Genomic DNA, 13,360 nt, shown 5'->3' on the forward strand with positions numbered 1-13,360 from the left:
AAAGGAAAAAGAAGGAAAAATCATATTACTGGTTGCCAATATTGATATTTCATATGCAAACCCAAGTCAAGCCATTTACGTGGTAATGGTGCTAATGACAAATATGTAAATGCGGAAAGGGAAAAAAATATGACAAGAACGATTGTAAAACAAGATCTCAGCAGGTCCCAGAAATTCAGTTATATGACCAGTGCTGTATCCTCCCACAGTGCGTTTCTTGTAATGAATAACTTGGGGGAGATGGCCCCCTCAGATTTTTATTCATCAAAAAGTAAGGCTTTACACATAGTTTATTTTGAATTTATTTTATAGTTATATATATATATATAGCCGTGCCTCCGTACCCGCATTTTTTGAAATTGCCATTTCGTACCCTCCGTACCAGCTCCAGCACCTGCACCTGTACCCATGTGACATTGGTTGTAATAGACTTGGGTACCTTGTTGGTTTAGAGATCCTGCAGAGAAGAGGAAGAGAATAGAATTCTGGACAGATTTTTTTTGTATTCACATTTCCCAATGTGGGATTGTGTGAATCTCCTATTTTATATTAACTTTCCCTTTTGTGACATTACAACATTACCCCTGTTAAGAGTTGTGTAAAATACTGTATCACTAGTGTGATGTCCCTTAATCTAGTATTCTTTTGTACATTATAACATAACCAGGGGCAGTTTGGTCATGCACATTTTTCTTTTCTTTGTCTTGTAATGTATCTAGAGTGGGTCGACCCTTAAGAGGCACCACCTTCTTCTTTATGAAATCAATGAAGTTAGTTTCTCCTCTCCTCTCTTATGCTTAGGGATGGCAGTGGACCAAAGCACCCCTGGTCTATTGTCATCCCTAAAGAAGAAGGTCAAACCATCGAAGGGTATTTTAGTTATTTTACTAATGGGGATCAAAGATGGGGCAAGGGAACACGTAAGTCCATCCCTGCCTCCATCCCCACACGGGTTATGATTTTATCCTCCATCCCCGTTTCATGACCTCCATCACCAGTCCAAACGGGGTGAGGTGGGGCGGGGCCCCGGTCCACTGCCATCCCTACTTGTGCTTTCTCTTGAGAAACCCTAATGCATGTATCTCCTTAAATATGGTATCAGAGTTTGTGTAGCTCTAAGAAGAGGTCATCTGGGATTGAAAGGAGAGTATTAGGAACTTCATTTTGGGATTGTTAGCATTGTTCCTGTAGGCACGCATCTCGAGGTGTTGACATCAACACATTTAGGGAAGGGTTGCAATTTGCTTTATTTGAGTTAGGACCTTGTTAGAGGATGATTTTAGAAGTTTGCTTTAAGTTGCAAAAGTTGGTATCTTCAGGAAACATTGGTGAGCCTCAGTTAGTGGTGTATAATCAATGTTAAAGACTGTGAGAGTTGTAGGTTGACAAAAGGTCATGCCTTGCCATTTAGGTCTAGTTATAGGGGTGCAGTTGAGTATTTATCAGATAAACCATATGTCCTCAAGTGTGCTTTAAGGTATATTTCATTTTCAAAAATTGTATGAAAAATCCCTAAATTATGAAATGATGAGAATATTTGGATGTATATGTTTTGTTCTTCTACCTGATAGATATAGAGATAAATTGTCTCCTCGAATTGTTAAGTGTTGTTTCCTTGGTTTTGCTAATGGTCAAAAGGGCTACAAATGTTTTGATCCTATTGAAAAGAGGGTGTGGTATCCCAACATGTCTTCATGAGGATATGTTATATTTCAGCCAAAATGGATAAAAGACAAGAGATGAGTATGATTTGTCATTCTCGATGCCTTTTGGTTAAAAAGATAGTATAAATGAAAGGATGGAGATTCAAGGGGAGCAGGTTCAGCCAAGAGATAATCGATTTGGACAAGCCTACTCAAAAATACATGAAAATGTTGTAGAAATTCCTTTTTTGGATCAAGTAAAGGGAAAGCCAGATAGAAGAGAAGAGGTCAATTTTGATCATATTCCTTTGTCAGCTGATTCCGACCAACCAAATTCAAAGTCTTTGTGTGAGTCATCTTTTCTTAATTTTTCTAAGGTATGTAGAAGATCTAAAACTTTGATTCTTCCTTCTCATTTAGTATCCTATGAGTCATTTGCTCCTAAATATCATGCATTTTTTGTATTGATTTATTCTTATGTTGAGCCTGAGTCTTGTTTAGAGGCAGCTAGGAAAAAGGAGTGGCAATGATACCATGATAATTGAAAGACAATGAAGTACTACAAGAGGGCTATAAGCCAAACACACGCCACTAAGGGCAATACAAATGCACTAAGGCAAAGAGTGTATGTGAGCAAGAGAGCAACACAAAAAATATAAATTTTATTAATAATAATGCTCACTAAAAACATACATTACAATTGTAAAACTCAAAAAAAAAATTATGACCTTGGATTCGGGTCGGATCCGGACCCAACTGAGGCACCGCCTCCCTCGCTCTCTCTTAAAGACAGCGAGGAAAAGAGGGGGAGGTTCTCGAAGCCTCCCTTTCCCCTCTCTCGCTCTCACGACTCTCTCTCTCTCTCTCACCGACTCTCTCTCGCTCGTCCACGGTCACCGCTACCGACGATCCTCTCCGGCGAGCCATCCCGGAGACCCCTATCAACCCGACACCACCTGCGACCTCCCATCCGACCGTCGACAGCCCGAAGGCTCCTCCGGCGACCACCAGGTACGCCTTTTCTTCCCCTTTTCTTTTTCCTTCAGTTGCCTCCTCTTTCCCTTTTCTCTTCTCCTTGTCGTCGATAGACGGGGGCAAAAAGCCCCTTCCCGTCGGTTGTTTACGATAAGGAAGGGTCGTGCAGCAGGGGCTTTAGCCCCTACCATTTGCGACGGATCAGCAGGGGTAAAACCCCTGCCGCCTGTGAGGAGGGTTTCGGCAGGGGGTTGTGGGGCCCCTGCCTGCCCTTTTGTCTCTACCGGGGAGGGTCGGGTCCCCTCCCTGCCTCCTTTTTCATCTCAGAAACAATAGGGGCCTTTGGCCCCTGTCTCGTTTCCCTATTAAGCAAGCCGACAGGGGCCTTTGGCCCCAGCCTCCTCTCCCAAGAGCCACAGGGGGGTTGTTGGCCCCTGCATCTCTCTCTCTCTCTCTCTCTCTCTCTCTCTCTCTCTCTCTCTCTCTCTCTCTCTCTCTCTCCTGGCAGGGGCCCCCTTTTTAGTATTCCAACAGGGGTTGAAGGCCCCTGCCCTTATTGTTGTTCCAACAGGGGCCATTGGCCCCCTGCCCTTTTAAAATTTCCAGCAGGGGCCGAAGGCCCTTGCCTTTTTAAATAACCAGCGAGGGTCGATGGCCCCTGTACTTGTTCTTTTGGCGGCAAAAGTCGCTCGGCCCTGCCCCAGCCCTATGTATCGGAGAAGTCCAGTCTTATCCTTGTTTTTGCTTTAGTCTTGGTTGCATGTTAATATCGCATATTTGCAGTTACGACGGATCTCGCTCGCGCTCCGTAACCCGAGTCGTCAATCGTTTACACCCACAGGCGCCAACAAGCTGGCAACTCTCCGAGGTAAGAAAAGATTGCACGAAAGACTTGGACAATTAAATTAAGTTCAATTAACTAAAAACGACCATTAAATAAATAAATATATATATATATACAAATATATATATTTATACGAGTATGCACTTAACTCAAGGACGCAGTTTCGCGATCCTTGTCCTTTACTTTCTTTCATGTCTTTACTTTGTCGTCGCACATTGTGCCCAGGTCTTGCGTTGCACTCCTGCTTACAATCTTTACTTTGTCGTCGAGCATTGCGCCCAGGTCTTGCGTTGCACTCCTGCTTACAGTATTTACTTTGTCGTCGCGCTTTGCGCCCAGGCTCTTGCTTTTGCATGTGTTGTTACTGCCTTGCTATTGCAGATGACGCTCAGGTTTTCGCTCATTGCATAGGCTTTAGAGGCATCCTCGTGGAGGATGCAAGAAGCATTTACCGCTCTCCCTCTTGCGACAAGAGTTGAGTCAAGAGCTTAGAGAGATCCCTAGCAGGGATTCGGGTTCTTCGAGTACGCAGTCCTGCAGACGATTTGGGGTTCGAGCGAACTTCTTAGCGGAGGTTCTGTTGAGAAACCCTTATCCCATCTATCGAGGTCGGTATCGAGTCATGTGAGGCATGTAGATACCCCGATAGCGGATGAGATTCTAGAAAATCGCATGCCAAATGTTGGCACAAACTGCTAGTTGTTTCAAAAGTAAAGTTTGATAAATATTACATCTTTGTGAAACACTCTTGTTGAGGCTCCTATTGAGGAGCTATACCCCTTTCATCCTAGAGTACTTGTAGTCGTGCACTACACGCTAGTACTACGATGATCAGATGAGACGTGCGACCTCGAATAGTGCTAAATGCACAATGTTGTAATCACTTAAATGATGACTGATTCGCCTTCACAGGCAAGATGCTCGAGTGGTTTAAAGACCACAGCATAGAATGGGTCGTTAGTTAAGCAACCCCAAACGCACCCATTCGCTTATTGTTGTCTGTCAAGGGAGAGGACAGAGTGGTGCAAAACTCCAATGGACAAGTTGTTAACAACCACCCCACGGGCAATAATCTGGCCTCCGCAGTCATTGGAGTTAGGGGAAATAGGCTACAATAGTTAGCTCAACACTTCTGCAGAAGTTGGATGCATCCGTGGCACTGCTTACCTGCCTTTGGGGAATCCTCTCTCGGCTAAAGCCGTCCCTTTAGGAGCGGACTCAACTAGCTATTTGGGTTATTGAAAATACATAGAATAACAGACACCCGAACTAGTCTCAGTTGTTTCTACGTTTTGCCTACACGTACCTGCAGGCCAGTAATATTGAAACATAACGTTTGTTCACACTGGTTGTTGGGTCATGAGACTTGCTTGTTTTGTGATAGTTCACAGCTTACGATCAAATGAATCGTCATGCTGCGTTTTGACAGTTGCACTACTTACTTGTTTTGCACCGCTTACCTGTTTAACTTGTTTTAAACTGCGTAACCTACTAAATTAAATGTACATAATTTAGTTTTATGTAGTCTCTCTTGTGCACCTACTAGTTTTTCACGAAACTAACTCATTCTATGGGTACAGGTGATGATTAGGTACACCACGGGCGATGGTGCGATCGCAAGATGGCTTCAAGACTTTCTTCTTCCTGCTCTTAGCTCGCGTCCTGGACGTTTTGGGTTTTGTAACGGATTTTCCTTGGAATATCCGAATTTTATACTATTTGGAAACTTCTTTTAATGGAAGTGGCTTTTCCAAGTGGCTTGCAAGTAGCATGGTTTGTGCATTTTGGTTCTTTTAGCTAAGGCGCCCAAAGTTGACAGCTTGCCTTTCTGAATTTAACAAAAGAATAGTCTTTCACTGATTGCATAAACAAACTCTGAAGGAAAGAGATATTTCTAGTCTCTTACCTGTTTTCTAAAAAGGTTCGCAGGTTTGAAATTTGGGGCGTTACAACAATGGCTAGGTTGCCCATATAATTACACAGACACAAATATTGGTATCAGCTATATCTCGACGAGACTATTTCTCGCAATATTATAGGTTTGGTGATAAATCTCGAGAAAATCTCGATCCTTAAAAAAACAATATATATATATAAAACAAAAACTAAGAAAATATCATGCTTAGATAACAAAATACATATATAATAAAAAATAAGTAAAAATGAAAATAAAGAAGGAAAATATATTTAAGATATAAAAAATAAAAAATAAAAAACAGTAACAATAATTGATAATATCGCGATATTATCAAATTGGCGATATTTTCAAAATATCATGATATTTTACATATAATATTCTGTGTTGAAGGAGAGAAACAGCCAACTAGCCGTTAGACATGTCTAACTAGTTGCTAAACTGGTCGTTAGACATGTGTAACGGCTAGCTGGATCTAACGGCTAGTTATAAATAAAATAAAAAAAATAAGAAACAAAGAATATATTTTAAATATAATATACATTATATATATACTAAATATACATTCGTACATACATAAAAGGTTTTTTTATTATATACAACAATATTTAACACGATGATTACCATCTGCCCCTCCTAAGACCTTGGGCATAGGGCTCCCGAAGCAGCCAAGAACGCTTACTAGGAGCATAGTGACAAAAGTTAAAAACAGCAAAATATCATTTTTCAAAAACTCACGAGAATTTGAAAAATTTTCATAAATCTCGCATTTTTTTCTGCAAAATCTCGGCAATAAAAAAATAAACTAGAAAAATTAAAAATTATTTTTTATAAGAAAATATTAACAAAAATTATTTAAAAATAAAAACACATGGTTTTTTCATGATAAATAGCCGTTTAAAATGTAAATATCGTGTTCAAATTGTCGTATTTATGTTTTTTCGCAAAATCTCACGATATTTTGAAAATCTTGCGAGAAATTGTCATTTTAAACTTTCAGGCAATTTCTCGTGATATTAACACAAGATTTTCATAAATCTCATGATATTTGTCACTATGACTAGGAGAGCCATCTTCCCCAACCATGGTCAGATGCTTATACTTAATGGCATGCTCACCTCCTTTGGGGAGAAATGACATGACTCCTATGTCACATGGGTGTGGGTGTGGGTGCAAGTGTGGGGGTGCAGCAAATATATATATATATATATATATATATATATATATATATATATATATATATATATATATATATATATATATATATATATATATATATATATAAAGTCCAAAAGTTTGACATAAATGACCCTGGGTGCGTCAGTCAACGCACCAGGGTCAGGTTGACCGCACCGGGTGCCGCACCAGCATCGCGTCGACGCGGGTGCGGCACCCAGTTAGGCGAGTCCCTGTGACATAGCATGACTCTCATCACAGTAAGACCTGGTTCCTCTTATAGTGCTAGAACATTACAAAAGGGCTATATCCCAGTGCCAACAACCAAATTCATGCGACAGTTTTGTGCATATCCGGCATCTTGACTTACAATTAAAATTACTATTTTAGTTTAATGTGAAACATTAAAGGAGTAAAATTTTATAGTGGAATACTATGACAAGCAAGAAACTAAATAGGCTACCATTTTTCAGAAATCAGAAGTTTATTGGATAATACCAACATGCAATGACACAATTAAGAGCACCATCCAACATACAATTAACTATCTAAAAAGATATTTTAAAGTCCATAAGCATAGCAAATTTTGAATTTGCAATCTTCATACCCCAAAAGAGACTAAGCCTGGGCCCCTTGCATTTGGCCGTAACCCTTCTACAGTGTCATTCTCTGTGGGGTCAGACCTACAAATCATTATTGCAATTTGTAAGTCCAAGATTGGGTTTCATCAATTGGCTGTCCTCTAAGTATCAGTAGTAAGATAACCATACCATAGTAGGTCCATCAGGACAATAGATCCAGCATCCATTGTTATGGGCCTTTCCAGTTTCTCAATCTGGTCTACATAGTTTATGGATCTCCCAATGCCTCCATGCATACAGATTATTTTCTTCTCTATAAGAGCAGCCAGAGGAAGAGCATTGAAAAGTTGATTGAATCGAGTCCATGCCCATATTCCATCATTCTCACCCTAACAAATTCAAAAAAAAAATGTTTGCACAGGCAAAGTTGGTTACTTGACAAGACAAGATATAAACGACACTAATATGCCAATCATTCTTACCATCCTTTCAATGCATTCTAACCGAAAGCCAAAAAGTGCATTTATATCAGCAGCTTCATGATTCCCCCGAATCAGATGTACATGCTCAGGATACTCAATCTATACAAATCAATAAAAGAGATTTATAAGTTGGCAAGATCGATTGTGTTGATATCATTGCAAGAAATAGATCATATTTTGTCAAACTCTTCCAGCCAAAGCTTGCCTTAAGAGCCAAAAGTAAGGTTATTGTCTCCAGGCTGTGCTGGCCACGGTCAACATAATCACCTAGAAACAAATAATCAATATACCTGGAAACATCAAAAAATACATATTACACTCATCATAGTAATAAAGTCCAGGACATCATCAAACTAGCACTGATGTAGACCTAGTAAAGTCACCATATTGTGTAATTCAGATTTGAGATCATGCACAAGGTGTTGAGTAAACAATTGCTGCATAATCAGCATATGGACAAGTATAACTGAAAGTAATGGTGTTTTTAACATCATAAACGGCCATGTCTCTCCATGAAACATAGCAGAGACAAAATATGATCAACTATAATACTCAAACAATGAACAGTACCTAAAAAAATGAACTCAAATGGCATGTGGCTTCCAGAGTCCAGTCAGTACCATGAAAAAGCCACTTGCTCATGGCAGCCAAAAGCAATTACTTAAAGTAGTTACCATACCCACTAGCATTAGTTTTGGATGGATTCCTTTGTCTTGGTTTCATGAGGATTGATATTGCTTGTACTAGAGTCGGTGACCCTTTTGGGAGAAATAAAGGGTTGATATGTGCACTTTGGGAGATAAATTGGTCTTTGTACTCTTAATAGCTTCTTTGGGAAGTTTAGCCAAGCTTAGCTAAGCTAGCTTCTAGTGGAAGCTAAGGGGAGGGGCATGGAACTATAGATAAGAGCATTTGTACTCATTTTATATATTTGACTAACAATACTTTTGGAGGGATCTATTTTGGAGATCTCATGGACTACTCTAGACTTCCTAGTGTAGGATTTGATCTAACCTTGTTTTAGATACTCTAGATCTTAGGATCCACTAAGAGCTAGAGAGAACCCTTTATATATTTCATTTTATCCTAGTTTCAATTTTCCCTATTTCCCTGCCTAATCCATCTTCCCTAAGCCTAGCTGGTATCAGAAGCAATGAGGGTAACCATGCAAAAGCAGTTCAGAGACATCAAAATCTGAGACTCCATCATCCAAGACAAAAGGGAACATTCAAATAACAAATAGTTTACTCTGGGCCCAAAACTCAAAACCACAAATGGCAACCTCACCAACCAAAAGAAACTACATTTGCTAAGGTGAGAATGAATCCACAACAAAAACAGAAGTTGAGACTCACGTTATATCTCCAGCAGTTGAAGGAAAACCATATTCGTCAAATAGGCGCATTAAGTCCCCAAACTGGCCATGAAGATCCCCAAATATTTTAACTGGAGCCTTCAACTGCAAAACTGTAGGTTCCTGCAGAAATATCTGTTCAGCAGCATAACACAGCTCACCAACTTCATATGAATCCAGAAAGAACTTTCGCACCATAGGAGCACTCCAGTTACGAGGTTTCAGCAACAAGGAAATAATCTGCGAAAGTAAAAATAAATATTGAAAAACCAGCCACAAGCACTATTACCAACATAACCTCAATTTCTTAATGTTGCCTGCCTTCTTGTGCAAGCCAACAGGCGATTTTTGTTTATTGAAGATTCTTTTTGCTGCATATCCCTGGTCCATATTCCATGGATTCATTCGTCTGCTTTCATTTTCAAACTGATCCAAAGAAAGCTGCCTAACAAGCCCACCCAAATTTCCAACAGGCTCTTTAGCAACGACCACCTGAAGGATCCAAAGTTAGTTACAACAGGATGGCATTAAACATAGATGAAATGCTGAAAATCCAACTGCCACATACAGCTCTAGGATGAAGGCGAACATCTGTTTCAAGGATGTCTCCATCACTTGAGTCTGAGGATATTTCTGAGGCTTGAGATTTATCCTTGACTGAATCTGATGATAACTGCCCATCTAACATATTGTCTTGATTGATGGAAGCTGCAGCCTTTGCAGCTTCCCAGACTGCACTAACAGCCTGAGCTTCAGCAGCAGAAGCCTCAACCAGTTTTTCAAGAGAATTCCTATCCATACTGATAACAAACCGATTTCATCATGAACAACTACAAAATTGAATTAGACTACAACAATATCCTGAATTTTAGTTTATTATGATTTTGTAATAACCAAATCAAGTAAAGAGCACCTAGAAGCACCAGACGTGGCTGTCTCAATCAGTCCATCTGACATTGTTTGGATGTATGATGAACCAGTCATGATTGACTGATCAATTTTGGTGGGCGATATTGCTCTTTCAGAGGCATTTATGGGGATCATGGCTACAGTTTGAACAGTTGAATTTTCCGCAAAGAGGAGATCGTCAAGCAGTAAATCTGCACAAGTTCGAAAGTCATTGCTGGCTCACATACAGTAACGGAAACGGAAACCTTTTTTTCTGAAGTACAGAAAAGTATTTGTTTAAAACAATGGAAAGCACAAATTGCCTTCTTTTCTAGTAATGTTACTAATAGTAATTGGCCTAATGCCAGACACTTTCTTTGTTCTTCCATTTCAAGAAATAAACAAAAACAATCTACAACCTGCCAGAAGGCCCTTACTATCCATTATTAACAAGTTGTTTAATAAATTTTCAACGTTGGAATTTCTAATTTATAATAAACCAACATAATACTTGGTTCAACAATTCAAAGTGCTTTATTTCAATCCCTTCCCCACCTCCTTCAGCATAAGACATGGCATCTATAGTGCCATCATATGTTAAAATATGAGTTGTATATGTTAATATATATATATATATATAATAAGTAATGCCCGCTAGGGGCATTTTAGTCTTTTTACCTGCATGTAATAGGTACTCCCCTTTAGGGGAGGATTTTTCTTTGTTTATATTTTTTTATTCTTTGTCTTTTCATTTTTGTATGAGGGCATCCTAACGACTCTTTTGAGTCTCATGTTGTCTATATAAAGGGGTTTAAGTCCTCTCTTGTACTAATGCTTTTCTAAGCATTTTCTCTCAATAAAAGATCTATTATTTATGTTTGTGTTCTTTTGTGTATGCCCATTGGTGTCTTTTGTTAACATTTCTAGATACATAAAGTTTATCATTTTTTGAGTCATAGCACCGATAGCCTTTTTGGTTATCGGCATATCCAACAAAAACACATTTAATAGTTTTGGGAGAGAGTTTATTATGTTTTTCAAGAAGCACAAAGCATTTACATCCAAAAACCTTTAATCTTTTCAAATCGGGAGCAGTTTTAAAAAGCTTTTTCAATTGGGGATTTGTTTTCTAAGATTTGAGAAGGCATTTTATTTATTAAATAAACTGTGGTCAGAACCGGATTCGGCCCAAAACTTTTTTGGAACATCCTTTGAAATAAGTAAAGTCCTAGTTGTTTCAATAATATGACGATGTTTTCTCTCAGCAATTTCAATTTGATGAGAAGTCCTAGGACATGATTTTTGGTAAAAAATACCATGGGTTTCTAAATAAAATTAAAATTCATTTGAAAGAAATTCTCCTCTTGAATTGGAGCAGAAGATCTTAATATTTGTTTTAAATTGATTTTTAACAAGATTATGAAAATCCTTAAAACATGAAAATACTTCGGGTTTGAATCTAAGGAAGTAGATCCAAGTATGTCTACCAAAATCATCTATAAATGTAACATAATATGAGAATCCACCTTTTAACATAACGGGCGCAGGACCCCATACATCCGAATGCACCAATTCAAAAAAATTATTAGACAAAGAAGTTCTAGATCCAAAGGGCAATATTTTCATCTTTTCAAGTATACAATCTTTACATACATAGTCTTTTTCCTTACAAGATTTTTTTAAAAACAGAAAAACAGATAGTTTGGATATATTTGGGTGTCCTAATCATCTATGCCAAAGATCTAAGTCACTTTCTTTAGCATAACACAGCTCCATGATTTATCACATATTGTTGCCTGCCTTCTTGTTTATAGCCTTAAAAAAATCTTGTTTATGCATTAAATCGGATGATTCAAGGGTGAGTTCTTATAAAACCAAGCATGTAGGTCACATCCGTACGGTTAGATTCAAGAAAAAAGAACAAAAAAATCCATGAAAATTGTGATTCACACATTAGTTCTCATATTTTCAGTTCTCATATTCTAGTTACTTGCCCTCTAGGGAAATTTTTCTTTTTACCTGCATGTAGTAGGTACTTCCCATTAGGGGCAGATTTTTCTTTGTTTATATTCTTTTTATTCTATCTTTTTATTTTTATATGAGGGCATATTGGTCAAAGACCAATACATCGTTGGGACATCCCCAACGGTTATATTTATAGTCGTTGGGAGCATCCCAATAGCTCTTTTGAGTCTCATGTTGTCTACATAAAGGAGTTTAAGTCCCCTCTTGTATTAATGCTTTTCTAAGCATTTTCTCTTAATAAAAGATATATTATTTTACGTTTGTGTTCTTTTGTGTATGTCCATTGGTGGCTTTTGTGATCTTTTATATATGCCATTGATTGGCTTGTGTATTGTCTCTTAAAAGATTTGTGCTTGTGCACTCTCTTTTGATCATTGTATGCCCTTGGTGGCTCTTTTGTATTCCTCTAGATTCATTACATCATAAGCCAGCCACACCACAAGTTATTGGCAGACTTGCCAATTCTGAATAGAATAAAAATTAAAAGAGATTCCGATAAGTACAGACAGATATCCACATTTTGGTTTCATAGAGAAATGGAATAGTCAAAATCTAAGTCACAAGGACTCGGCAAAACAGGTGCCGCACCCGCGTCGACGCGACGCAGGTGCGGCACCGGGTGCTGTCAACATGACCCTGGTTGCGGTCAACACACCCAGGGTCATTTTTGTCCACTATTTTGGCGTTAAAAAAAATCCCCTATGAAAAGGAGGATTAGGGCAAAAAAAATTGCCCTAATCTCTCCTCTCCTCTCCCCCTGAGCTCGAGCTCTCTCTCCTCCTCCTCTCCTTTCGCAGGTATGTACCCTCTCTCACTCTCTTCTTGTGTCGACAGGGGAGGGGCCGAGCCCCCCCTCTCGCTCCCTCTGTTTTCAACAGGTGAGGGGCCGAGCCCCCCCTCTCGCTCTCTTGTTGGGTCGATAGGGGAGGGGCTGAGCACCCCCTGCTCCCTCTGTTTTCGGTAGGGAAGGGGTTGAGCCCCTCCCTCTTTTTGGCAGGGGAGGGGCCGAGCCCCTCACCCTACTCCCTTTGATTTCAGGGGAGGGGTCGAGCCCCCCCCCCCCCCCTCTCGCTCTCTTGTTGGGTCGGCAGGGTAGGGGTTGAGCCCCCCTTGCTCCCTCTGTTTTTGGCAGGGCAGGGGTCGAGCCCCCCTCGCTCTCTCTCTCTTGTTGGGTTGGCAGGGGAGGGGCTGAGCCCCGCCTTCTCCCTGTGTTTTCGACAGGGGGAGGGGGTCGAGTATAATTGATTTGAAAATTTTAATGTATTTTTTTGTGTGTTTTCAAGATAAAAATGATGGATAAATGGAAAGGACCTGCGTCATCCTCATCCCAACATGTGAGTTTTGCTGGTAGTTTTGCTGATAGTTGCAGTTGGATTGATGATGTGGGGCCACTATGGGTACATGTAGATAAACTTGCAAAAACTGGAAGAGGTGGTGGAAACAAGAGATTTTGATGCAAGCTCTACGAAAGAGATTT

The 13,360-nt window shown here is 39.6% G+C and overlaps 1 protein-coding gene across 1 annotated transcript in view; it reads right to left on the bottom strand.

Annotated features, from left to right (window-relative positions):
- Positions 1-13,360, bottom strand: part of BSL1 (BRI1 suppressor 1 (BSU1)-like 1) — an 80,350-nt gene that overhangs the window by 1,274 nt on the left and 65,716 nt on the right. Inside the window, exons 12-19 of the mRNA XM_090013748.1 lie at positions 9,884-10,070; positions 9,539-9,770; positions 9,292-9,462; positions 8,972-9,210; positions 7,822-7,906; positions 7,617-7,715; positions 7,324-7,523; positions 7,161-7,236 (exon numbers count right to left, since the gene is read on the bottom strand). Coding sequence (XP_089869874.1) covers positions 7,161-7,236; positions 7,324-7,523; positions 7,617-7,715; positions 7,822-7,906; positions 8,972-9,210; positions 9,292-9,462; positions 9,539-9,770; positions 9,884-10,070 — 1,289 coding nt within the window. The remainder of the gene's footprint in view (positions 1-7,160; positions 7,237-7,323; positions 7,524-7,616; positions 7,716-7,821; positions 7,907-8,971; positions 9,211-9,291; positions 9,463-9,538; positions 9,771-9,883; positions 10,071-13,360) is intronic.

This window comes from Nuphar pumila, chromosome 7 (genome assembly GCF_984573655.1).
Source record: "Nuphar pumila chromosome 7, dmNupPumi1.hap1.1, whole genome shotgun sequence".
Classification (NCBI taxonomy): Eukaryota; Viridiplantae; Streptophyta; class Magnoliopsida; order Nymphaeales; family Nymphaeaceae; genus Nuphar; species Nuphar pumila.